The 27,882-nt window shown below is 38.8% G+C and overlaps 1 protein-coding gene across 1 annotated transcript; it reads left to right on the top strand.

Moving 5' to 3' along the window:
• The first annotated feature begins 566 nt into the window (after positions 1-566).
• Positions 567-27,882, top strand: LOC139933985 (phosducin-like protein). The gene is made up of 8 exons (XM_071928236.1): positions 567-736; positions 2,155-2,354; positions 3,326-3,451; positions 4,810-4,946; positions 5,749-5,851; positions 14,165-14,278; positions 23,469-23,593; positions 25,320-27,882. Exons 2-8 carry the CDS (start codon positions 2,169-2,171, stop codon positions 25,414-25,416), a joined length of 888 nt encoding a protein of 295 aa, XP_071784337.1. The 5' UTR covers positions 567-736; positions 2,155-2,168; the 3' UTR covers positions 25,417-27,882.

Genomic DNA, 27,882 nt, shown 5'->3' on the forward strand with positions numbered 1-27,882 from the left:
CTTTGTCGGTCGGAGTCCATGTTTTCTAGTTTCGTAAAGGTTCCGTGTTGGTTCTTTCCCCTGTCTCGTTTGTACTCCGAAAGTTTTGTTTGTTTTTCTCGAACTATTATAGCCCCGTTCGTTTCCCCCGTCCTGATAATCGGCCCCGTCCTGCGCCCCCCCCCCGTTTTTATTATTTTTTTTGTCAAGCCCATTATTGTACCCGTCTCGTGTAGTGCAACCCCCCCCCCCCACCCCAACCCGCTTGCACGGGTAGCTATGGTGTACGCGTTTTGCAACGTTCTTTGTTTTGTACAAAATACTCCTAGAAAAAAGCGTGTTTTATTCAGTTTGTCATATAAAAAAGAGGTGTCACATTTATTTAAATAAATTATTATTATTATTAATCAAATCTTCTTTCGCGCCAGGACCATTTGGTGTGTAAATAGATGATCATCGAACTTTATTTGTTTTTTCAACTGAGATTTCTTTCTTTCTCGCATACAACAAACACACAATGTACGACGCTTAAAAAAACAAGGAGATTCGCAAGAGGGCGCAATTTCTAAATTTGTGCTGTGTAAATTTTCAACATGGCCGCTTCCTGTTGAAGAAACGATTCACTAATAAAACTGTTCCAAAAAGATCCATAGTTTCACGGGAAAGGAGGCATAATATTTTAGTTGCTCTGGAGTATTTTACCATTATTAGTTCATTGATCGAAAGTCTCGGGTTCAGAGTAAGAACAAAAGCAAAGGTAAGCTGAGAGTAGATTTAGATGGAGAAATTGTCGATACCTTTTTTGTGTGTGATAATAATAACAATCGTAACTGTCACAGTGTCAGTGTCACAAGATCACAGTGGCAGTGTTTTGTTTTGTTTTGAAGTATCGTTTTACCCGTTTACTATGTAAAAATTGTAGTGTACGATTATAACCAGCACATGGGCGGAGCTTATCTGAAGCTATTGAAGTCATCGAAGATCGGTGTGTTTTGTGTGGTGTGAAAATTTCAATGTCCATCAAGATCAAGCAAGTTTTTTAATGTTTGTATTGTATACAGTATTGTATGCTTCTTATTATAATTAACAAGTGAAGGTAATTTAGGGCATCTGGGGTTGATTTCACAAAGAGTTAGGACTACAATGTATTCCTAACTTAGGACTAAACTAGTCGTAGAAGATGTTGAACTTGTGAGATAATAATGAAAGAAAAAGACACCCTTGTCACACGAAGTTGTGTGCGTTTACACAACTTCGTGTGACAAGGGTGTCTTTTTCTTTCATTATTATCTCACAAGTTTGATGCCCGATTGAGTTCAAATTTTCACAGGGTTGTTATTATATGCCAGTGTTCTCCACACACGTAATTGGGAGGGCAGGCTGCCCTCCTAAAATTGAAATTAGATGGTTGATTTCGAGACCTCAAGTTCTAAACTTGAGGTCTTGAAATCAAATTCGTGGAAAATTACTTCTTTCTCGAAAACTATGGCACTTCAGAGGGAGCCGTTTCTCACAATGTTTTATACCATCAACCTCTCCCCATTACTCGTCACCAAGAAAGGTTTTATGCTAATAATTATTTTGAGTAATTACCAATAGTGTCCACTGCCTTTAAGAGAGAATTTTCATAAGTTTTAGGTAATATTAAATACTTGTGGAAGTTTAGTTTTAAACTTGTGAAAAAAATATCTCTTAAGTCTAACTACCTTTAAAAAAATAAACAGCAAAGCTGACAGAGCTTGTACAACATGGACAACAGAGGGCGCTTTCCTGCAAATGGAATAGTCTTGGCCCAGATGTCAATGATCAGTACTGCATGGTGCATTATGTACTGTGCGTTGTTTTTAAATTGATTGTTGACGTCTCAACCTTCTGTTTGAGCAACAGACAAACACTAAAGGAGGGGAGATGAGCCTTCTTCGTTGCGAGCAAAGCGCTGTGGAACTCATTTCCTGTTAGCTGCGGAAAAGCAAACTCACTTAATTCATTCAAGAAACTGCTGTAGACCCACATGTTTCAGCGACAGTGATTTTTGTTTTGGGCGGTCTTTGTTTAATTTATTTAATCTGTGTAGGACACATCCTAATGCTTTGCAACCCCTGGAAAAGGTGCTCGGTGCCAGCTTATTATTTATTATTATTTACAATTTTAATTTTTCTCTGATTATCCTTTAAGATTTAAAGTGAGCCATGGCAGACACGTTTGATGACCGCATGCTGGGAGAGAAGGGACAATACTACTACAGTAGTGACGAAGAGAGTGGAGATGACGACAATGACAGCGGTGACGACCGACAGAAGACGGTCAAGGGGGCCTCTGTGGAAGCTCCACCACCACCAGATATGGATTTTTCTGGTGGCGGCGCTGCAAAAAATGTAAACCTTTAAATCGATATCAAAATATTTAACACGAATTGAAAGAAAAAAACCTGACCTTCAAACTGGTGCACGTACCCAGGCCTCGAAATAACCCACGGTACCCAAAGCAATTAGATAATTTTGGACACTACTTGTAGGTGGCAGCAGACTTGCCAGGTGAATACCATTGCTAACTTGGTTCTAAGCTTGCTCACATTTACCTGGTAAGTCTGCTGCCACCCAGAGTCCTAATTGTATCCCATTGCCATGGTGCTCTGTGCTTTTGATTTGGTACCCTTTAAAAAGTTCCAATATTTACATTTTCCTAAAAGGAGTGCCCCTTACCAGAGAGAAATTGTTGTGCCCATAAGGTTTATCGCGAATAGCAAAATATCAAGAGAGGGCGCTGTTGAACCCACACAAAGGTATAGGCGTTGCGTGCACGAATCGTAGAAACTGCATAGAAACCGCCCCCCATTCCTTCCCACAATGCATTGTGTTTCTGAATCGCGATAAACCTTATTCAAGAGTGTTTGCAGGTTATGGCAAACTGATTTGTTTGTAATGTAAGCAGCACATGTTGAATGCTGTCAGATAAACTGCAACAAGTTCCGAACAGTATGTGCGTATAGGTTAGCGGGGATTTTTGTTACACACTGCAATTGGGAAATTTGGCATTAAAGACACTGGACACAATTGGTAATTGTCAAAGACTGGCTTCTCACTTGGTGTATCTCAACATGGATAAACAACAAACCTTTGAAAATTTGAGCTCAATTGGTTGTCGATGTTGCGACGAAAGAACTATGTTACTTCAGATGGAGCCGTTTCACACAATGTTTTATACTATCAACAGCTCCCCATTACCCGTTACCAAGTAAGGTTTTATGTTCATAATTATTTTGAGTAGTTACCACAAGTGTCCACTGCCTCTAAACTAAAATGAATTTAACTCTAACCATGTCTTGTGATGATTTTCTTGCTGACAGACGGGACCAAAAGGTGTGATAGAAGACTGGAGGAGATACAAGCAGCTGGAGACGGAGAAGAGAAAGGAACGGGAAGAGGAGAGGAGTGCTCTCGCTAAACAGCTCGCTCTTACTTGTCGATCATATGTAAGTCGGATAGCCTAGTTTGTGGGTTGTGAGGCAGTGAATGGTTAACAGAGCTCAAATTGGGGGGGGGGGATCCACAAGAAGGCAGCGCTTTACCAGGCCAGAATCAAATTGAGAAAAGAGCATACAGTAACTTAAAGAAGAAGATGATGTTTTCATTTAAACTGTTTTTTTTTTTTGAACGGATAAGAAGAGAACTCTTTTTGTCTTGTGGGTACATGTTAGTGCACTATGATACTCAGCAGAAGTGAACGATATTTACCATGCTCAAGCTCAACATTCAACATAGTTTTCTTGTTAACAAAGATAAATTGAATTGAAAAAAATAGAAGACTGCTAGACTTGTCTTGTCATGGGTTAAATGGCCCGATGGTAAAATGAATGGCCTCGGACCTGCGATCCAGTGCTAATTTCAAGCCCTGCTGAGGAATCAATTCAGTTTGCGGTAACACCATGTGTATGTATCTACTCTGCGGTGTAGATTTTGTTCTTTGAGAATTTTTCTTGCCGCGGAGTAGATTTGGGAATTCGGGAGACAACTCACATGTACACAACTTGTAGTTCTGAAAAGAACTGTCCTGCTTAATTTGAGACATTTCATTCAATTCAATTCAATTCAATAAAATGTTTATTCCATACTCTTGTTGGAAAAATAAAACAATTGTGAGAATTAAACAGTACATAGAAATTTAACAAATCTTGCAGATATAAAGAAAACGTGCTCTTTGATCTACTTACCTAGTGCTAGAACACGTAGTGCTGAAGATAATGATCCCGTGTTCTCAAAATGAACAATTCTAGGGGTTACCAAAAGGTAGAAAGACCATTTCAAACAGAGCTGTGTATCTAGAGAGTTGCAATATAGAGGGACCAGGGTTATTTGGTCATGTGTTTGCTGGATGCTGTCCAAATGCAACCAAACCCAATGTTCAGTCTGGTCTGAAAATGTCTTCTAATCGCAAGTTGCAACTCTGTTAAAACAAAGCTCTGATTTCAACGTACCTCCTAACTAGGCCTGTGCGAATAATTCGAATATCTAGTTAATAGCGAATAGCTTTTCCTAACCGTAACCGTCAATGGGTTACAAGATCTCATTCTCAAACGAACGACCACAAAGAAACAGCGCCCTCTAGCGGTCGTGGTGCTAACAACCTTAGGACTGTAAGTACTTGGGAAAAAATATTTGAATATCCGGTTAATTTCGGATAGTTGGCCAGCGGTGAACCGAATACCAAATCACACTATTCGCCCAGGCACTACTCCTAACATTTTGATTCCAGTTTAAGACCCTTCTGTAAACAGTGACTTTCATCACTGCTAATGCTCGTTTTTCTTTTCTTGTTTGCTTCTTTGGACAGCTTGATGATGAAAAAGCTAAAGACCAACAGAACGATGAGGAGGAGGAGATGATGATGCTTGGCTTCGATCAGGAATTCTTGAAGCAATACAGAGAGCAGAGGATGCGAGAAATGATGGCCACTCTGAAACATAATCGGTCAGTATTGAAGTGGCACATTGCCTTCAAATCTCTCATAACGTTTCTGTTTGGAAGTACTCGTTATCCTTTTTTTAGAGTTGTTCATGCACTAAAACACCTACAGCCTGTTTTGATCAGTGAGTAGCGATTATAAAAACATAAATTTGCCACTGGGATTCAACATGTTGAACATACGGTAAGCCTTTTGGTGGAGTTAAAATATTTGACAAAATCAGATTGTGTTCTGTCTGGAAATTACACAAAAAACACACATTTTCAAAAGATATTTTTGTGAATCCATTATATTGTACTTAAAGGCAGTGGACACTATTGGTAATTGTCAAAGACTAGCCTTCACAGTTGGTGTATCTCAACATCAGCATAAAATAACCAACCTGTGAAAATTCGAGCTAATAATGAAAGAAAAAAACACCCTTGTCACACGAAGTTGTGTGTGTTTAGATGGTTGATTTCGAGACCTCAAGTTCTAAATCTGAGGTCTCGAAACCAAATTCGTGGAAATTACGTCTTTCTCTAAAACTATGGCACTTCAGAGGGAGCCGTGTCTCACAATGTTTTACAACATCAACATCTCTCCATTATTCGTCACCAAGTAAGGTTTTATGCCAATAATTATTTTGAGTAATTACCAATAGTGTCCACTGCCTTTAAGATAATTGCAAATCTGTGAACATTTACATTATTATTTACCAATATTGTGCACACATTTTTGGGGGGTCACAACTATTTTGACCGAATAACACTTTCTGTATGAATCTCGCTAACGGGACATTGTATCTGTTTGCCTCCTGAAATCCAGACCGTTGTTTGGTAAAGTGATCCAGCTTAATCGAGAGACCTTTGTGGATGCCATTGACAAGGAAAACCAAGGTGTAGCAGTCATCATTCACATCAGCTCTCCGGTAAGTTATTCCATCTTGAAATACCAACAGACAGGTATGAGTTCCACTAAGTGAACTTATAATCTGGGGGTTTCTGAAATTGTTTCGTACATCCACCAGAATTTTTTGTTTGTGGAATGTTGTTGAAATGAAACCCTGACTAAGTGAAGTAAAATGCTAGTGCTAGGGCGAGAAAGCTCCGTTTTTAGAGAGCGCTGGCATGTGAATCCGTAGGCCTGAGGAGGTCCCTCTGTAGTCCCAACACAAAATTTGTTGAAAATGTACCCGGTTTCCCCTTGTGATTTAGGAGTACTTATATTTGAAACATGAAGTCGCATCCTCTTTACCTGATCCCTCTGCTGTCGCTTCCCAGGTTGTACCACAAACTTGGGTGTGATCCCTGGTTCTACATGTACATGAACACATACAAGGTTGAATGGCTTCTGAAGAAATAAGGAGACTGTAAACATTAGGGCTAGATATAAATTTATATTAATAAATTTGAATGTTTAGTCACACGGTGTAGAATCTGGAATGGTGTTCTGTTTTGTAAGCCTTTTATGCCTGGCAGTAGTTCCTATCAGTGTTTCAAGAGTTTCAATTTTTTTAGTGACTGGCCAGCAGGACAAGTTACATGTACATGTACCAGGTAGCTTGGCATTTCACCAGTCCATCACCCTTTTCACTGGTCTATTCAAAATGAAAAGCTTTAAAAACTGACCTAGCCAGTCGGACTACTAAGAGTGAATTTTTGACTGGTCATCTGGTGTTTTAACTTACATTGGCCAGCGGACTATTGTTACTAATAGACCTTATCGCAAATACCAATGCGCAAGCGCAGAGTGTTGAATGAGGTGCATTGTGGGATATATATGAATCAAATTTGTAATCAGCTAGACCACAATGCACCTAATTCCAAGCTTTACGCGCGTGCCCCAGTATTTGCGAAAATACTAATAGTGAACAGCGCCCCCAGTAAGCTGTGCATGGAAAGGACGGTACATGTAACTCTACATGGCATTTACTAGTCCATCATCTTTTTCACTGGTCCGTATTTCAAATGATGATATGGGGAAATTTTAGAACTGAACTACATGTAGCCATGCGGAACACTTGGATTAAATTTTTGAATGGCATTTGGCCAGCGGACCACTATTGAAAGACAACACTTACTACTAATTGTGAACAGCGCCCCCAGTAGGCTGTGTACAGACAGGATGGTAACTCTGCTGTTTGGCATACTGTAACCACTGATTATGAAGAGAGTCAGTGATCAATTGATCAAATTCATTTCATCAGACAGTATGGCAGACCTAACATGACAAGCCATAGACACATACATACTTGGTTACACATAGTCTGTCTATCACATTCATCCTAATCCATATGCTTGATGGATATGGCTCTTTGCATTGTATGCTCAACTTTCTCTGCTGCAGAGAGGGGAAGGTTGAGTTACATTACACTGGCTCGTAACTGACAGGATATCTGCGTCAGGAAATATTGACATAGTTTGATGTTTGTTGTACAAGTTGTCTGGATTTAGAGCAAAATTAGCAGGCCTGTATGCTTTATTTTTGGAAGGGCAAGGGTACCAAGGCATTTTCTCCCTGGTAAAGGGCACCCTTTCTACTGGAGCATTTCTAGGGCACATGGAGCGATCGCCTTCATTGGCTCCATGAAGTATCAGGCCTGAAGGGGCAATTATACAGTGTAGTTACAAGCAAATTTCAAAACTGTTTGAATCCTACACATTGGTTCCCCTAGCAAGCATTTCTGAAAGTCAAATCTGGGCAATTCCACATTAACTGGCACGTACATGTATGTGTGACATTGGAGGGGAGTGTGGGATAGAAAAACAAAAAAAGTATGATCTTGTATTTTTATCTTTGTACATGTACATGTACATGTACGTTTAAGGGCACATGAGGATTGTGGTTGAAAAAAAATAGGTAATGACCGAGTACAAGAAAATGGAGAAATTTGGCAGAAAGTTCCGTAAATAATCTTACCCTGTTCTGATGAACAAATGTTTAACAATCATGTGGTGTTTTACAACATGCATTTCAGACCTGATTACACAAAGAATTTAAGTTGCAGTTTGACTGTACAGAAAAGTCATTATTAACATAATTACATTTTGCGGAAAAAGAACATTGACAGTCCTCTGAGTTTACCCCCCCCCCCCCACAAAATTAAATCAGTCGCATCTGTGTACACAGAATCTTAAAATTAAGTCAGTATTGATCGGTGGCCGTCATGTCAGATTTTCTTCAGTTTGTTATTACAACTCGGAATACATTTTATTGATTTTGACTAAATGAGTTGGATAGCTGTATCCATACCGCAACTTGAGCTGGTTTTCGGTTTTTTCTTTTAAGAATTAGCAGTGTAAAGCTCTAGGTATGAGTTGATTGTGTGCTACAAATGTATCCCATGTTTCTGGATTGTGCATGCCCTGAGAGCTAAATAGTTAAAGACACTGGACAGTATTGGTAATTGTCAAAGACCAGTCTCATCACTTGATGTATCACAACATATAAAATAACAAACCTGTGAAAATTCAAGCTCAATTGGTTCTCAAAGTTGCAAGGTCACACGAAGTTGTGTGATTTCAGATGCTTGAATTCAAAACCTCAGTATCTAATCCTGCCACCTCAACTCATCCTTAAAGAACACTAACTGCATTCCCTTGTTAAAATGCCTCAACCTCCTCCCCAACATGCCTGCTAAATAGTCTCATTATGAAATCCTGAATACACAAAATAGCTCTCTGCTGTTACTGCATGTTCTATCTAGCAGTCAATACATTCCTGACTGGATGCACCATTGACCATGTCCGAGTGTCTTACCCCCGGGTTAGACATTGATTGATTTGACCACCAGGCTTTCCCTGCCATCCAGTCCATTGATCGACAGCCAATATTTCCTCTCTCTTTACCTGAACAAATTCACACTTGCCTCTGTCCAACCATGGTAAGCTTGGTTATGGAGGGTAAACTTGTAGCTTTAAAAACTATTTAACTTTATTGCATTGGTCTCTGTGCTCCTTAGGCTTTTTGTGTGTAAGTTTAGTTGACCAAAGTTGCCAGTATGATAGTGATGGATTCAAAGGCCTGTCTGATATTCTGTCGTGGATAAGATATAGTGAACCATTTGTATTATGATGACATGGAGGTATTTTGCAGGAAGTTTAAAAGTGCCGAGGCATACCTTGATTCATCCATTAAGAATACTAACTGCATTTCTTTGTTATACGCCTTATCCTCCTCCCCAACATGCCTGCTAATAGTCTCACTTTGTTTAAAATGCTGCATACACAAATCACAGTACCATGTATATAAGCTCTCTGCTGTTACTGCATGTTCTATCAAGCGGTCAATACATTCCTGACTGGCTGCACCATTGACCATGTCCGAGTGTCTTACCCCCAGGTTAGACATTGATTGATTTGACCACTAGGCTTTTTCCTGCCATTGATCGACAGACCGGGTTTCCTGTCTCTTTTTGTCGTGTAGCGTCAAGTCCGATTTTTTTCTTCCATGGTTTAACTGAGACAACTTTGGGTAGTGTCCACTCCATTGTCATCATCGTCCCCTGATCAATACTCATTTATTAATCGGAGTCTGATGATAAGAGAGCACTTATTCAGAGGGAGGGATTTGATTATTTGAAAACCTTTACACACTAGGAATGTGCAGAGTGCAGAGTGTTACATAATAATGAAAAACGTTTTATACTACCAACCTCTCCCCATTAATCGTAACCAAGTAAGGTTTCATGATTAATAATTTTGAGTAATTACCAATAGTGTCCCCTGCCTGTAAGCAGCTCTATGCAATCAGGACCAGTTCGTGGTCTCAGTGTTGGATTTCAAGTCCTCGTTCTTCAAGTTCCTTTCCTTGTTCTCAGTGTTATCAATAGATTGAAAAAAACAAAAAAACTAAGGACTTGCTTAGTGTAAATAGTTCATTTGTCTGATCAATACAGGCAGTTATACAGGAGTGCATTTTCCTGTAACGGAGAGGCTGGTAATGCCTCATTGATTAGTGCATACATGTACATGTATACATACTGTACATACATACTGTATTTATTACTAAAAGTATTGCTAATCACTACTTGTTAAAAGATCTCCTCTCCAGGAGAGTCATTAAAAAGAGAAAGGCGTTTTTTTTTTTCACTGAAGGAAAACAACAGTCTTTGTTTTGGGCAAGGACCGGGCCACAGTCTTCCAAGTTTCCCCCTTGGTCAACTCAGTCTTGGACTTTCAGGTCCCTGCTGCTGTCTTTTGAGCCTTATTCTCGGTGTTGGACTTCCAGTTTTAGCTCTCCATCTTTCATTTCTTGGTCTAGTTGGAAAAAACAATTCAGCACTTGCTCAGTCTCAGTTTAAAAGGTTCATTTGTCTGATCAATACAGGAGTGTGTTTGCCTATAATGGAGAGCCTGGTAATGTCTCATTGATTAATGCATGGGGGGTATACGTAGATGAGCTCGTTACTTACTGTAATTAATCAAAGTACTGCCTTCTACTAATCATTACTTGTTAAAAGCACTCCTTTCCAGGGGAGTCTTTAACATGTAGAAGGGGGGAGGCCTTTATTTTTCACTGAAGGAAAACAACAGTCTAGGCAATCCAAGACCTGCTCTCTAAATGTAAAAGAGTGAAAAACACCACTCTTTACATTTCGAGCTGTCCTCTGTATGGCTCTTTAAAAAGAGTGGTGGTCATTTCACTCTTTTAGAAGGGTTTCACAATAAGGACAGAGTGAAAAATCACTCAAAAAGATGCAAACTTCAATCTAAAAGAGTGGAAGACCACTCGAAAAAGAGTTGTCCTCCATATGGCTCTTCAAAGAGTGCTTTTTCACTCTTTTACAATAAGAGAGTGGTGCTGATTTCACAAAGCAATTAAATTCATCGCAAGCCAAGTTGTCAGTATTACCATTGTGATTTTGTGACATCACACTTTACTTAGCTACTGTGATTGATTTGCAGTTTCATGTGAAATCAATCTTAGGCCGTGTCCGAAACGACGACTTCGGCCACAGCTACGTCTAGATCAGTGCGTCTTCCAGTGTTGAAGAATAGGCAGAGGCGCGCGATCTAGCCGTAGCTGTAGCCAAAGTCGCCGTTTCGGACACTGCCTTATATTCTTAGCTCTTGTGAAACTGGCCCCTGGTCACAGTCTTCGAAGTCTCCCCATTGGTCTCAAGTTTTGGACTTTTAGGTCCCTGTTTCTGTCTTTTGGGTACGATCTTCCAGTTTGGACTGTTGGTCTCAGTGTAAATCGATAGAAACAGTTAATTATGAAGCAGTTGCTGTCTGTAAACGGTCCATTTTGTCTGATCAATACATGAGCGGTTTTCCTGTAATGAAGAGGCTGATAATGTCCCATTGATTAGATGTACATAGCTCGTTACTTACTGTAATGACTGTAATCAATGATTTTGTTAATTAAATAGCCTGTAATCAAAGTACTGCTAATCACTAGATGGTAATTGCTAAAAGCTCTTATTTCCATGGGAAGTCATTTGGAAGGGGAAAGCCGCTTTTTAACATTTCTTTGAAGGACTCAAAATGGGCAATTAAGAAAAGATGAGGTATTGTCTACATGTAAGCCACACCTTCTTCACTCAAACTGGCTCCAGTGATTATCAGAAACTCATGTGCATTGAGCAACAGTTCAGGGCTGTATGCTTCATTTTTGAAAGGGCAGGGGCACCAAGACATTTTCTCCTTGGAAAAGTACACCCCACATGAATGAGGAAATTGTAAATTTCTACTGTCCAGAGCATTACACATGTTTCAAGGGCACTAAGGCAATGACCAGTGGGCATGGCGGCAGTTGTCATTGAATCTTTGAAAAAAAAATGTATATACTTGTTTTCTAATAATGTTTGCAGGGGCTTATCAGAATTATAAGCCCCAGTGAAAGTTATAAGCCACAGTGAAATGGGTGATGCTTCTGTAAATATTACAAACAAAAATGTTGGGCTAGTTCAATTGCCAGGGACACTGCTGTTTTTAACACTTGGTGTAAATTAAGGAGAGGTTCTTATGAGGCAGGCATAATATTTATCCTACTTTAGTCTGTTTTCCTATTTGTTTGCCCGTGGAAAATACAGATTTTTTAAATTAAATAGCCTGAAATGTATATAAGACCACACACTATGTGTTGATATACATGTAGGTCAGTCTTTGTACTTAAATAAAGTATTCCTACAGTTTCAAAAGACCAACCATGCCTGATGAGGTTCTTAGGAAGTATGCCGAGACGGTTAGAAAATTCACCTCACTACACAAAAACAACAACAACCCAAATCCCAAATTATTTCTGCCTTATCAATCAATGATGTTAGCATGCCTAAATTGGCTCACTTAATGTTAACTACACATTCCAGTCTATATACTCAAGGCTGCCCTGGTCAATAAACGCCAACCGTGAGATTAGCCCTCCAGTAAGCCAATCAAGCCAACAAAATTACTTTTTTTTCCCTGAACTCTCATGATTAAAATCCGGAATTGTCTTTAAGGCCATCAGCTGAGTAAACGGTGGTTTGTTGGTTGAGGAGAGCCGAATCAATGGAGCGACACGTCAGTGGTTGTCTCTGAACGTAAAGCAATCAAGAAACAATGTCGGCATTTCAGTGTTTTGCGCGGAGTGTGGTTATTGTATCCCTGGTGAAAGGGTCAACTGTTACAAATTAGAAAGCTGACCTTGGCCTTTGTAAAATGGATTGAATCGCTCGGAGGTACAGTTTTTTTTTTTAGTCTCAACTGTTGATGATTTGAAAAGAGGAAAGCAGTGAAATCAAGATGAACTTGGTTTTGTCAAGACAGTTTTAAAGGCCTTGGGCACTATTTGTTATTACTCAAATAAAAGTTAGCATAAACAATTACTTGGTAACAAGTAATGGAGAGCTGGCGATAGTACTATACTTTATGAGAAACAACGTATTTGAGATGGCAATATGAGGTCTTTTATTATGCATCATCTGAAAGCACACACATTTGTGTCCAATGAAAGCAACTCCGATGACCAATTGAGTCCAAATTGGTGTACTCTGTAGGTTAAGCAATTCTGGATTTTGTTAAGGATTCTATAGAGCAACAAAATCAATCCTTCATACAGATACCCGCAAACAAGGATTGTTACAAACACTTGTTCCTACAGGAAACTACAGCAGGATGGAACCTCCTTCAAGCTGCTGTGAGAGAAGCTTTCTCACATGATATATTCAAAAAAGTCTCCACAACTTAAACCTGTTAAATATAAATTGTAATATCAATTGTATTTTTAAGACAATTAAAGTTCATGGGAACCTTTGAAAAGACCACAAGGTCAAAATCAGGGCGAACAGACATAACACCCCGGGGTCCTCCAATGTCATTCCAGGCCTGACGTTTTGAAGAGGCGCCAAGGCCATCAGGGCCAATGGGACGTTTTCACAAAGAGCTAAGATTGATCTTAATTGCAAATCAATTGCAGTTGCCAAGTAAAATGTGATGTCACAATACACATCACTATGGTAATACCGGCAATTTGTCTTCGGATGAATTTGATTGCTTTGTTAAATCGAGCCTAGGGGCCAATTTCACAAAGCAATACAATTCATCGGAAGACAGATTGTCAGTATTACCATGGTGATTTGTGTTGTGACATCACACTTATTTTGGCACCTACGATTGATGTGCAGTTAAGATTAATCTCAGCTCTTTGTGAAATCGGCCCCTGGTCTATAATGTTGATTTTTATGCAATGCACACCTCCACCAAGAAGTCCTCAAAAAGCAAAAACAAAAACCAACAGAAACTTTTGAAAAAATGGCTTAGAAATTGTTTGAGGATTATTATTATTATTATTATTGTTTATTCGACCAATACAAAAACAAACCAAAGTTACAATAAATAATAATAATAATAATATAATAAATAAAACCAGCTCTTATATAGCGCAATTCCAAAGAAATGATCAATGCGCTTTACACACAAACAATAGCAAATATAAAACACTAGATTAAATTAGTTTTGAGGTTGCATTTGAAAGCTGAAACTGTTTGAGAGGACCTTATGGTATTTGGTAATGATACCACAATAGCACAAGAAAAAAATATTAACGAAAAAAAAACAGTTATTAAAAAAAACCCCAAGAAATAAGGAAAATAAATACCAAATAATATAAGTTGGTAAATTAAATTAAATTAAAGAAATAAATTAATCGAATTAGAAAAAAAATAAAAACAAAAAATAAACACTGTAGAGGGCGGCTGAGTAGTATTGTTGTTGACAACTGCCTGATATCTCTTTTGTTTTTTCTTCTCTATATACAGGCAGTACCAGCATGTGATGCCATGAATGGTTGTCTTCATTGCCTAGCTCAAGAGTATAACCACATCAAGTTTTGCTGCATACATGCGTCAGACGTCAACCTTAGTCAGAACTTTGTGAGTATTATTTCAGAAATGATGAGAAATTTCAGGCTTTCATCTGAATTCAGAATGTGTTTTGTCTTGCTGGTGATGAAACACAGCCGTTGTTATGTCCACATACAGAAAATCATGCTCTTTGATCTACTTATCTAGTGCTGAGGACATTGTTAATAAAAGATCCGTGAAATGTAAACCTCAGTGGTTAACAAAAGGTAGAAATGCCATGATTTCAACTTGCCTCCAAAGTTTTGGTTTCTAGTTTCAGCAATTCTTGTCAGCAGTGACTCTGACCCCTGGTAGTAATAGAATTGGAAACTTTGCATTTATAGACGATGTGACCTGTGACATCACATGTTTACAAAAGAGCCACCAACCCTGGACTTCATGCAGGCAAGATTTGTACACAGCTCAATGGAAGAAAACATAAAATCTTATATTTTATGAAGATTGCACTGTCTAATTCTTATAAACTTTTGATATGATGAAAGGGGGCAAATCTCAAAACTTGTCCAGCTTTTACTTTCATAACTCTTGGATTTATGTGGAAATTATGACACAAAATGTCAATTTTCCCATATGACCAGTGCAATATCTTGCCTGCCAGACTAGCCAAAGAATGTACACAGTCACACTTATTGTAAACAAAGGACACATGGTCTAAAATCTACTAGTGGTGACATCATGTGTCCGCATACTGTACTTAAAATCTCTATGATTGCCGTGGTTCTGCTCCCTTCTGAAGGATGGTCATAGCATACTGTTGAGTATTAACTAGGTTTGTGGGTGTTAAAACTTGCCGTAACTACCTACATGGAAATCCTCAATTAAAATCCCCCTACCCCCCGAAAAACATGGCAACTGTATTCTTTGTTTTTAGTGAACTTTCAGATTTAAAGCAAGAGCTTTCTCCCCGATAGTTACCAGTTTATCACATTGTCTTTAAAAGCCTTCCGTCACCCCCCACGCCCATTTATGATGAAGTATTATGTTCCCTGAAAATTAAAATGATTAAAGCCATTGGACCCTTTCGGTACAGAAAAAAAAAAAAAAGTTCACAGATTTACAAATAATTTACAGGGTTTACAGAAGGTAATGGTGAAAGACTTCTCTTAAAATATTAGTCCATGAAATGCTTTACTTTTTGAGAAAACGGTAAAACAATATAAATTCTCGTTAACGAGAATTACGGATTTGTTATAAACACATGTCATGACACGGCGAAACGCGCGAAAACAGGAGTGGGTTTTCCCGTTATTTTCTCCCGACTCCGATGTCCGATTGAGCCTAAATTTCCACAGGATTGTTATTTTATATATAAGTTGTGATACACGAAGTGTGGGACTTGGACAATACTGTTTACCGAAAGTGTATAATGGCTTTAACCAGTCATGCCAGTCAAGATCCCGCAGCTTTGAGGCTTGCTTGTGCAATCCTCTCTGTCAAATGAAATTCAATAAAGGTGACAGATACAGTAGAAGCATCTCCAGGGCAAGGTGTGAGTTTTTTTTCTCTTCACACAGCCTGGAGTCTTCAATGTATTCACTGTCTCATCATTAAGAACTAATAACGTGTGTGATGTTTTAACCTTGTAATCTACGCCATTGATGCTAGATCAACACCGGCATGACCATGTGAAGATTAATACGCAGTAGTCGCTATTAGTTTGTCTTTATGAATTAAAGGGAAGGTTTACGTTTGGTAATCACTCTTAAAATTAATGGCAATAAATACCTGTGGTTCGAATTAATGTGGTTTTGTAACAAGATGTCAGTTTTTATCCCCCAAAAATTTAACCTGAGAAGTGTTACTGCAGTACTGCTTCTCATACATGTGTTGTGTACACATTTAAAGGATTAAAACAATTAAATTGTTCCCAAAAACAAAAGTACACTTTTCCTTTAAAGGCAGGATTAATTTTTGGGGAAAATATTACCCAAAAAATACCCTTGTTACATAGAACTGTGTTATTTCAGATGTCTGACTCTGATTAAGTTTTTTGGGTCGAAAAATTACCTCTTTCTCAAAAACTGCTGTACAATACTTCAAAGGGTTTCGTTAGCAATGTTTTATAATATCAACAACTCTCCTGTGCTCTTTACCAAGTCGATTTTTACAGTCATCATTTTTTGGAGTGTTACCAAAGGTATACATTTATGTACTCTTCCTTTAAGAAGAAGAAGAGAAAGAAAAGAAAAAGAAAAATACAAAAATTTAATCCCAGAGAAAAGGAACACCAAAGGGAAGTGAAAGTGAGTTTCACTAAATTACCCATGGCTAAATAGAGTGGTGCATTTCAATAGCAGGACGTGTTGGATGAATGTAGATATTACATGATGGAGCCGCTATTGTGAGATCACTATAGATGATAAGGTGTTGAAGGAGAGGGGGGGGGGGGATAGTGTCTTAATGCTTGATATGTTTCTAGCTTGGGGGGAACCCATTGATCTGCTGCAGCTGAACCAATAACATGCATTTTTTATTCCTTCTTGGATAGCTACATATGTGTACTCTTCAACTCCTGCTCAGATACTGTAGTCATCATTAAAGGGATTTTATTTTTTATATGACAGGTAGTCGCAACTATTTTTGTAGTAGTTGTGGCAGCCTTATTAACCGAGTAGTTGCAACTCAACTAAGCAACCAGTAGTCTCGACTTAGACACTAGTTGCCCAGGAGTAGATTTCACAAAGAGTTAAGACTAGTCTTATCTCGAGTTAGGACGAGTTACTCATCCTAACTTAGGACTTGCCTTAAGTTTTTAATATCTCCTGGGACTAGTCCTAACTCTTTGTGAAATTGACCCCCAGTACTCAAATATGTTGTACATGATATAATAATTTCCGCCTCTTAAGACAACAATTATTTTTGTGACATTGTTTTACTCATTTCTCAATAAGTAACATTTTAAGGGAAGCTTTCTACCACTGTTATCTTCAAACCGTCTAAGTTTAATGTAAATCTCTGGACATTGTATTTTGTGTCCTAAAAAAATTACCCAGACCCTTTAAAGGGATTTTCCTTTACTATCACCGTATAGAGTGAGGTTACAGTATCAGAAATTACGCGTAGTGTAAGTCAGAAGGGACTGCTGTGTAAAGAGGAGCATTTAGGAATGCATGCCACACACACAGTAACGCTAGGCCAGTCTGAATTGAGCGGACATGTTTAAGTGTGGCGAGCTGTAATAATGAAATGGATGTTGGCCGTACCCATGGGAGATAAAGAGCCATTGTGCTGGATGGACTTGGCCTTGATCTGCTTCGATACAGGGAAGCCATAAACTTGTCTTGCGTTTACACTTGGATATGACTAGTCACTTTTAAACATATACTTGTTAATAATCCAAGTTTCTGCTGGTCTCAACCTTTTGGTTTTCTCATAACCTGCAGATGTAATTTGGTAGAGTTTTCAACTTGCATTTATTGCCTTAGACCTTTATCATGCTGTCACTATCTTGGTCCTGTTCCCTGTTTCCAATAACAGTAATCAATGCTAACATTCATTGTGCATGGCACCTGATTATTATTTTGTCCAGCCTCAGTTTGGTTACAATGAGTTGGAACGGAGTAAAATCAAGATGACCACGCCGTGATAAAGGTGTATACTACATGTAGTACACATACATGTACATGTAGGTGATCAGAATCTGAGGAACAGGTGTCCAGAGACTCCAATCATTGTGTCTGGTTGGACCGTTTCACCCTGGAGGATTGTTCCTTCATTGTATCACCTGGTATTTTACACTGGTGCTGTCTGACCAGTCAGTCTGACCAGTCAGAAGGAAATCAACTCAGACTGGATCGATCTTGACTCTGATGTTAGATGGTAGCTGTCAATCATGAATAATACACTCGTTTCATAGTCAGTGCACATGATAGGCGATTATTGTTCCAGAAAATTTTCACCATTATTGGAGAGACGTGGGAACTGTCTTGGTCACAGTCTGCTTTACACTGTGAACGTGTGACTGATACATGTCTTGAATATTTAAAATCATGGTCATAAATAAAATGTGAGTGGGTCCAAGTGCCAAAAGCATCAAGGCTTTAGTTTTACCACATGGTGTTGGATTTTGTTGAGAGTGAGGAAAGATCCTAGTAAATCGTCCAATGGAGTTAGGGTTTTTAAGAAGTTTTAATAGCCACCTTACATTCATAAACTGCAATTTCATATTTTCCAAGCCTTTTTTCTTCTTTTGTTTGTGGTACTGATACTTGTGCTAAACGAGGCTAGAAGCTGTTTGTTAAATCCAAGTTTTATCTCTGCTATATGTGAACCCATGTACAAAGTGTAAGGTAGTGTCTGTTCCTTTAACCCCCTTGTGTACCATATTTTATTCTTTTTAGCAAATGGCACCCCCCCCCCCTGAAAAAAGAAAACCAAAACAAAACAACAACAAAAACAGCTCACAAATAAAAACCTACAGAGTTATCTTTTCCATTCTGAAAAACTTTACTTTTTGTCTGACAATCTGAAGTGATTTAAATGGGTCGGCACATAAAAGAGTTACACGATGATCTCGTTGTCGGAACTAATCTCAGCACACTTAACACGGAACTAATCTCGGCACACTTTGTGACATTATATTTTTGGGTTGAATTCTGTGTCTCTGGAGCCCTGTGCAACCTCTCATGGGTTTCGGAAGGTGTCAAAGACAGATATCGAGTTAAACCCCTGTGATTTATTTTGGTATCATAGACTCTTACCTATTCATACAATATTAAACTCTAGTCAAACGAGGAAGAGTATAGTTTCCTCATGAAACTGAAATAAAATACTTTCTTTTTTTGTTTTCCACCTATCAGCTTGTCCCCTGGCATTAAAGGTTATTGGCAGTACAAAATGTAACCGTTATAAACAAATAAATTAATACCAATTTAAGATTGCGGCCAACTTTGACAAAGACCTTTATCCGAACTTTACATAATATGTCATGTATGTGACCAAACACTTACGTGAAATAACAAACCTGGGAAACTTAATCATACTGCAGCCATCTTTGTCTATTTGTCAGCTTCCCTGGATACAAAACGACACTGATAGTTTTATTTTTCAATATAGAAACAGGCACCAGACTACTTCTCTTCCAGCCTTATTTTGGTGACATTGGTTTGAATGGAACAAAAACAAGTTGGCTGCTCCATGTGCAGCTAAGCACAACAGAATTATGCTGACCAAATTAAGGTTGCCAGCCAAAATAGCATGTTGCATACATACACTCTGTGACTGGTATCCAGGTTATTCTTGCCTAGCACAACATTTTAAAGCACCATTTTCTGCTAAAAGGCACTGGACACTATTGTTGATATTAATCAGAATAATTGTAAGCATAAAAACTTACTTAATAACGAGCAATGTGGAGCTGTTGATATAATAAAACATTGTGAGAAACGGCTCCCTCTGAAGTACATGTAATGTAGTTTTTGAGAAAGCAGTAATTTCTCACTGAAATATTTGAATTGAATGCGAGACATCAGCTGAGTGCTCAGATTCAAGCTTTTGAAAGTACGTTCATGTACACAACTTTGTGCGACAAGGGTGTTTTTTCTTCCATTATTCCCTCGCAACTTTGACGACCAATTGAGGTCAAATTTTCACAGGTTTGTTATTTTATTCATATGTTGAGATACAGCAAGTGAGAAGACTGGTCTTTGACAGTTACCAATAGTGTCCAGTGGCTTTAAGGAATAAACAAACCCAGTGGAATAGGGACACAGTGTTAAGTGCGCTGGGGTAACCGTGGGATGAAAAAAGTTCTATGGGCCTCTCTGGTTGGGCTGTATTCCACGAGGGTAAGAGATATGGTGTGAAAAGGTCTAGCCAAAATTCTGCTTATTTCCATGGCCAAATATTGGTGTGGGATTTCATCTTGTTGACCTTCAAGACAAAGCCCTCATTCCAGCCATGGAGATGTTCCAGCCATGCTTGCATGTGTCTTTTGTTTGTGGGGAAACATTTGATTAATAAAGATGTCCTTAATGAGTGTGCATGATGTGCGTGTCCTTCAGTAATCCAATCATTGGATCAAGCTGTTTATTCAGCTTATATAATCGGTTTGTGAACCTCAAGAGTGGATAATAATAATACACTTCATTAAGAGGATTCACTGTGATTATATACACATAGTTGTAATTAATGACACTCAATATAAATTTGGTTTGCCGTAACACCATGTGTGTATCTACTTGCCAGGTAGAGTTTGTTCTTAGAGAACTGTCTTTCTTTATTGTACTACCGCGGAGTAGATTGTTCGGGTGTTCGGGAGACTTCTCAGTTCTGAAAAGAATAGTGCTTTTTAACTATTACCCGGGCGGATGGTATATAGAGAAAGGGCTGGGACTTCTACTTTAGCTTATAGCATCGTAATTAACTGAACTACCGTGGATTCAGTTCTTAAATTGGTCTCAACATTTTGATTAGCTTGCTCTAGTCATCGTCAGGAGATTGACACTCAATGATATACAAACTCATTGGCTTATAGACTGTACTCTTACGTGTACATGTACATGAACTTCTGGGATGTTGGTCCCAACCATTGAGTTTTAAGTATGCACAATTCTGTTTCTTCAATACTTTATTTTAAACATACTGCAGCAAAGCTTGAGACTAAGACTTGACCTCCTTGTCCGGTCACTTGCAATTTCTCAGCAGGCAGGTTGTTGCATTTGCTGGGCATGCGCATGTAGTCTTAAGAAATCATTTTGTTATGCCACGCTCCCCCCCCCCCCCATATGAACCAGGTGTTTATGAATAGGGACTATTTCAGTTGACTTACAATGCGCGTACGACACGTGTCTCAGTGTGAAGGTGTCTACAGGCAGAGGAGATGAGTGTTGGAGTAAATGCCAGCGATGCAGCCATTTCCTTTACCAGACACTGTCACCTGCAGACACCTGCAGCATTATTAGAGAGCTGTCAGACATGCGGGCAATTAGCGCCCAAACAGAAAACCACCTTTTGCTCAATGCTACAAATAAACCATTCTAAGAAGACTGCCATGGAAATTTGAGATAATTGGATCTTTGCATGATTGAAAATGAATGGCAGAGGTCTTCTTTGTCACCTTTCTTTAAAAAAGAAAGATAAGTGACAAGGTGCGGAATGATAACAATGAATAATAATTTTAAATATTATAACATATGGAAAATGTTTCATTCAAGGTTACACAAATTTGGCATATGGTTTCACTATGCAACTCCTCATCAGTTGTATAAGTTAAATCATAACAAACACTAAAAAAAGTACAAACAAATCTGCACACGACATTTGTGTGTAAAGTTGGGCCTGTATAGGCAGGGCTTGCACATCTACATTATAAATTAATAATCTGTGACTTACAGGCAGTGGACACTATTGGTAATTACTTAAAATAATTATAAGAGCATAAAACCTTACTTGGTAACGAGTAATGGGGAGCTGTTGATAGTAAACATTGTGAGAAACGGCTCTGAAGTAACGTAGTTTTCGAGAAAGAAGTAATTTCCACGAATTAGATTTTGAGGTCTCGAAATCAAGCATCTGAAAGCACACAACATTGTGTGACAAGGGTGTTTTTCTTTTCGTTATTATCTTGCAACTTGCAACTTGCAAGCTCAAATTTCCACAGGTTTGTTATTTTATGCATATTTTGAGATACATAAAGTGAGAAGACTGGTCTTTGACAACTACCAATAGTGTCCAGTGTCTTTAAACTCAAGATCAGGGCCCAATTTCATGGCTCTGCTAGTACCCCTGAATGTTGGGCTGATGATCACCATTGTCCAATTATTGAGTTGAATTTCTGTGCAGCTGTGTAAGGGAAGAATTTTAGCTAAAAGGGGAGTACGCGTGCGCAAAATAAAAAAATCCCTGCTAAGCTGTGAAATATGCCTGACATCAGCGCAAAATTCCCTGCTTCTGTTAGTGCCTATTCTTTGCTTATGGTAAGCAGTGCCATGAAATTAGTTGATTTGAGTTGATTTACTTGTGTGTAGAAGTAGAACTGAGTCCCTATTGTAATCAATGCCGTTTCCATATTTCTTTTTTTGGAGTGCAGTGCCGCGTGATGTAGAGCACTTGACCTAAGTTCTGGTGTTGTCGGAGTCTGGGTTCAGGTCCAGGGGTGGATTTCATAAAGGGTTAAGACTAGTCTTATCTCGAGTTAGGACGAGTTAGGACTACCCTTAAGTTTTTAATATCTCCTAGTCCTAAGTTAGGACTATTCTTATTTCTTTGAGATTTGAAAATTTACCCCTGGTCATGACATTTTTCTTCTTTGATCATAGCTGCTTTGTCCTTCGGCTGGGACATCTAGAGTTTTAAGTTCAATGTGTTGTGTAATGAATGTAAAAGAACCCAGTACACTTCTTGTGAAGATTACAATCTTTGCCCTAGTGTTTCTGGCATGGCCTGGTGGCTGTATGCACCAACCTCATATCCCTTGTCCGTGGGGGTTGTTTGATGGTTGCTTTGCCCCATCATACATGTATTTTATTAATAAGCTCCACATGATTTAAAGGCAGTGGACACTATTGGTAATTGTCAAAGACTAGCTTTCACAGCTGGTGTATCTCAACATATGCATAACATAACAAACCTGTGAAAATTTGAGCTCAATCGGTCATCAAAGTTGCGAGATAATAATGAAAGAAAAATAACCCTTGTCACACGAAGTTGTGTGCGTTTAGATGGTTGATTTCGAGACATCAAATTCTAAATCTGAGGTCTTGAAATCAAGTTCGTGGAAAATTACTTCTTTCTCGAAAACTATGGCACTTCAGAGGGAGCCGTTTCTCACAATGTTTTTTACCATTAACCTCTCCCCATTACTCGTCACCAAGAAAGGTTTTATGCCAATAATTATTTTGAGTAATTACCAATAGTGTCCACTGCCTTTAAGAGTTAAATGTGAATAGTAAACTTGCAGGTACAACCATGAGTAAAATCTCTTTTGAAGGAGTGGTGGCTCTGTACCCGCAAGTTTGCGATTCACATTTATATTTATAGTTACTCTTATTCTCCACACCATGCAAAGCTTCAAACACCATCCACATGATTTGTTTATGCAGCTACAGGAGTGCCATTTATGACAAACGTGGCGCATTAATAAAACAATATAAACTGTTATTATTATAGAAACCTCTATCTTTATTCGGTTCTATCTTTATTCTGTTGAAAATGTAAATGAAATGTTTACCCAACTTGAATTTCTTGAATCTCCACACAGATCCAAAATGGCCTCCCAGCTTTGCAAATCTACAAGGGTGGTGCTCTGATCGGCAACTTTGTAAGATTGTCCGACCAGCTCGGTCAAGACTTTTATGCTGGCGACCTGGAGACATACCTGCAAGAGTGAGTACTGTCTCTTTAATTTCACATTCATCCCTTTTTTGTTGTTGTCTATTCTTTTTAAGTTGATGGATGTTCCTATAGTGTTCCTATAGACCTAAGTTCTCTCATTTGTTACAAATGGATTTTTGTGTGTGTTATAACGGAAGTCTTTTCGGAACTAGTCAGAAGTACAGGGGTTCAGAAGCACTTGGACATTGTGCAATAGACCCTTCCCATGAAATATGTAAATTGCACATAGCGCGTGCGCACTAACATTTTGGTTGGCAAAATGAGGGAACATCGCGCTGTTTTGTACACGACTAATGGCTGCGTGACGCAGACGCGATCCCGCGTCTGCTCAGTGCACAACTCTATGGCGTTTGCCAACCAACAGGGTCTATACGCATGCGTGAATGTAATTAGCATATTTCATGGGAAGGGTCCATTGGCGCATGTTTTAGCAAATGGAAATGAGTACAGTATATGTGTGTTTAGTATCAGGGCACCTGCGGTTGTGTCTAATATTTAGGCGTGAGTGGAACAAGGGGAAAGGTAGACTCGACTCAAGTCCCAATCCTGTGCCAACCTCAGAAAACTATGGCTTTGTGATCCTCTGCATTCCCCAACCTGTTCCGCACGCGGGACAGGGACTTGACGATGCCGCAGTTGCCTGATGTAAATCTATTCACTTAAATGAATATGTAAACATTGCTGCGTGATAAAAGTTGTCCAATCAAATGCTTTAAAAAAGAAGACTCGCTCATTTCTTATTTGTGTGGGTAAAGTACTATAGTTTCATTTTTGAATAACCAATTAATTACAAAAAAGCACCGATCGTTCATTTGAACTCAAAGTAGTACTTTGTAACATACATTTGGGTCGGTATTGTTTGCAAAATTTGAACCTCGAATATTTGGGAAGTGCAATCCAACGACTTATATTACCCTTGCCTGCTAATGAGTTTGCCCGCCCCACGTTGCTGCCGCATCTAGGGGGATCAGGTTGGTTTGCAGTAGTTCCTTTACCCTTCTTCACTTCTGTGACCCCCCCCCCCCCCCCCCCCCCCCCGTTCGAATCCCACCTCTGACCGAAGCCTTGCATATTGATTGGGTTTTAAGTCCCTACTTGCATGACCTGATTGTGTGGGTTTCCCCCATTTTCCACATTCTTGCCGCATCTAAAAACTTTACATTTCTTCTTGTTTCCTATTCCACCTGTTATTGGAGCTAATTATGGTGTTGAATGTGTACCAAATAAATTAATGATAAAGTTATGTGCTTAAATGTACAGACATATTTCCCACCTTGTAATGATCACCAATTGTACATGTATCTTACACTACTTACACAATTTGTCACCATGGTCCAGTGGTCATGGTGGTAGACTGCAGGACTTGCAATCACAAGGTTGTGCTTTCAAATCATAACCGCGTTTTAACAATGACTAGAATCTTTGTTTCGTGTCTGTCTTTTCCATTTTTGTTTTTGTCTGTCTTGCGGAGTCAAGGAAAGAGATTTCAAACTGTTCTCTTGTCTGGATTCTTTAGAGTTACATTTCAATTTTTATTTTTTTAACTTACTGTTTTAATCTGAAATGAATACAACTAATAATTAAAAGTATTGCCAAGTTACTGATTCACAATTTCTTGATTTGTGCAATAATCATAGATGTTAAACCAATGTTTGTATGAGAGAGATTGGCTGTTGCCAGCTTGGTTTTCATACCTTGTTGTTTATCCTCCAACCAGGCACAGTCACCTACCAAGCAAAGAAGAGCAAGAAATGATACGAGCCCAGAACGGACTCCAAGAAGACAGTGATGACAGCGACCTCGAACTGGATTGAGTTCAAACGTCAAGTGAGTGCACCTCATTCAGAAAGCCGGTGGGCCAACAGCTTATCATATCAGGTGATACGTCGTAGAGATCCAGTTGGATTTTATTTAATCCATCCAGACGGATTTGAGTTTCATCAGTTTGCTGTTTAGCATGCAGGAGCTGTTGGAGGAGGGGTCCATTACTGCGTGATTACACAACCCCGATGCTTGCAGGTGAGCAGGGTAAGAGTAAATTGCACTGGACTGATGGTCCGGATTTAGTTTCATTGCTTCTTGCCGCTAACGACAATGCAAGATTAGCTTAGCTGTTACATTCTAAAAACAAACTTGGTTGTTTTGTGTGTTCTGCGTTAGATTTTAGGTTAAGGGTCTGGTTTGTGATTCAGATTTGGTCAAAAAGGTAAAAAAAAAAGTTCACAATTGAGCATTGAAATGGTGGAAATAATTCACAGTTTGCCTTGTATTTTTATCATCATACCTTGAAGGAACCAGACTATATTCTACTATTTCATAGCTTCTGTTTGGTCACTGAAAAATCTTGCTGAGAAGAAACAGGTTACCAGTCTAAATAAAATGTAGTGTGTATTAACTTGTGGCTGGTTACCCTTTGCAAATTTTTGCTGCACAGATAAAAATGACAAAGCCTAATAAAAATTGCCTTAACAGCTTTAAGGAGTCCATACCAGTAAGTTGGTTGATTCTGCTTAAAGGGTCATAGATTGCAATGCTGACTATTATACAACATTATTATGAAATATAGAAGAGTTTGCGGTAACACCATGTAATAACTATCTCTAAATGAGTTGGGGTGGTTCTGAAAAGAGAGATAGTTATTACATGGTGTTACTGCAAACTCTTCTATATCTTATTTCCACCATGCAAAGTTATTGTGAAAGATACATTAAAAGTAAACACCAAAAAAACTCAGGATCAATTCCCAGATGTAAATGTTTTGGGGTTACACAATAAAAGTTACGCACACCACTTTGTAGGGAATCCTTTCTCAAGATAGTTTATATACAATCAGCAGCTGCAGTTCGTCCCACCAAGAGAGTATTAATGCCCCTAAATTTGTTGAGAACTAACCAATCTATGACCCTGCCTAATAGGATTAACATATTACAGGGAAATTTTTCCCCAAAATATTAAACATTTTGTAACAAAATTGTTTGTATTTTAAAATGTACTTTAAATTAGATACTTGTTTGTGTAATGTGGTGAAGATGTGAAGTCATAAATGTATAGAGATAGAATGTTATAGCAATTGAATTTTCTTCAGGGTCCATCTTGCCGAATGGACATTTTAAGTGTTTAATTAATTCATAAAACCTCACTTAAATTGTGTGAAGGAATATTTATTCTACTACAAGTGTTGACTACATCATTTTAACAGCAAGCATGTCATGAGCCTTGCTCAAGGCAGTCAAATTATTCACTCCGAAAAAAGACCGCCGCTGTAAAAGCCCACCCTATACACTGTGCGTAAAATGTGTGTATCGGTAACCACATAGCACGAGACGACGCCCCCCGTACGCTATCCGCATGCGTTGGCATGCGGATATTGGTTTGAGTGCAGATGACTTGTGCACAGAACAGTGGGCGTTGAGCGATATGACAGTGTATACGGTTGGGTCGTGCGGTGCGATTACACATGCTAAGCACAGTGTATATGGGTGGGTTTACAGCGGTGTCTTGGAATGACAAATGCGACTGCTTTGAGCAAAGCTAGCACGTCATGGTATATTTGTTGCAGTAGTTTGATCAATCCAAAAGCAATAGCGATGCACCAAGAAAACATAAGGAGGGCCCAAATTCATGTCTCTGCTTTCCATAAGCAAATAATCTCCGCGGGGAAGCAGGGAATTCTGAGCTTACGCCAAGCGTATTTCACGGGTTAGCATGGAATTTTGGCTTCTGCACTTGTGTGTTCCATGTTACTTGCCATTCTTCCCTTAAACAGCTAGCGTAGAAATTGGGCACTTGCCCTGCAAGGGTGAACGTTAGCACATAATTCAGCAAAAATCAGAGCCATGAAATTGGGCCCAGCTTGGGACACATTAGAGTCAATTACTTAGTCAATGTTCAGTTAAAGAGAACATGACAAATAAAACTAAAAGTTGTGCAACAAGGGTGTTTTTTCTTTCATTTTTCTCTTGCAACTTCGATGACCAATTGAGTCAACATTTTCACAGATTTGTTATTTTATGCAGATTTTGGGATACACTAAGTGAGAATACTGCGGTGGGTTTCACAAAGAGTAGGACTAGTCTTATCTCGAGTTAGGAACAGTTACTCGTCCTAACTTAGGACAATCCATGCAATTTCCTAGGACTAGTCCTAAGTTAGAACTAGTCCTAACTCTTTGTGAAATCGACCCCAGGTCTTATTGTAACCAGACTTTGCCTCTGTAAATATTGTAAAGTAATTGAATGAGATGAATAAATAGAGCATTGACTTATTGGAGCAGTGGAACA

This window comes from Asterias amurensis, chromosome 2 (assembly GCF_032118995.1).
Source record: "Asterias amurensis chromosome 2, ASM3211899v1".
NCBI lineage: Eukaryota > Metazoa > Echinodermata > Asteroidea > Forcipulatida > Asteriidae > Asterias > Asterias amurensis.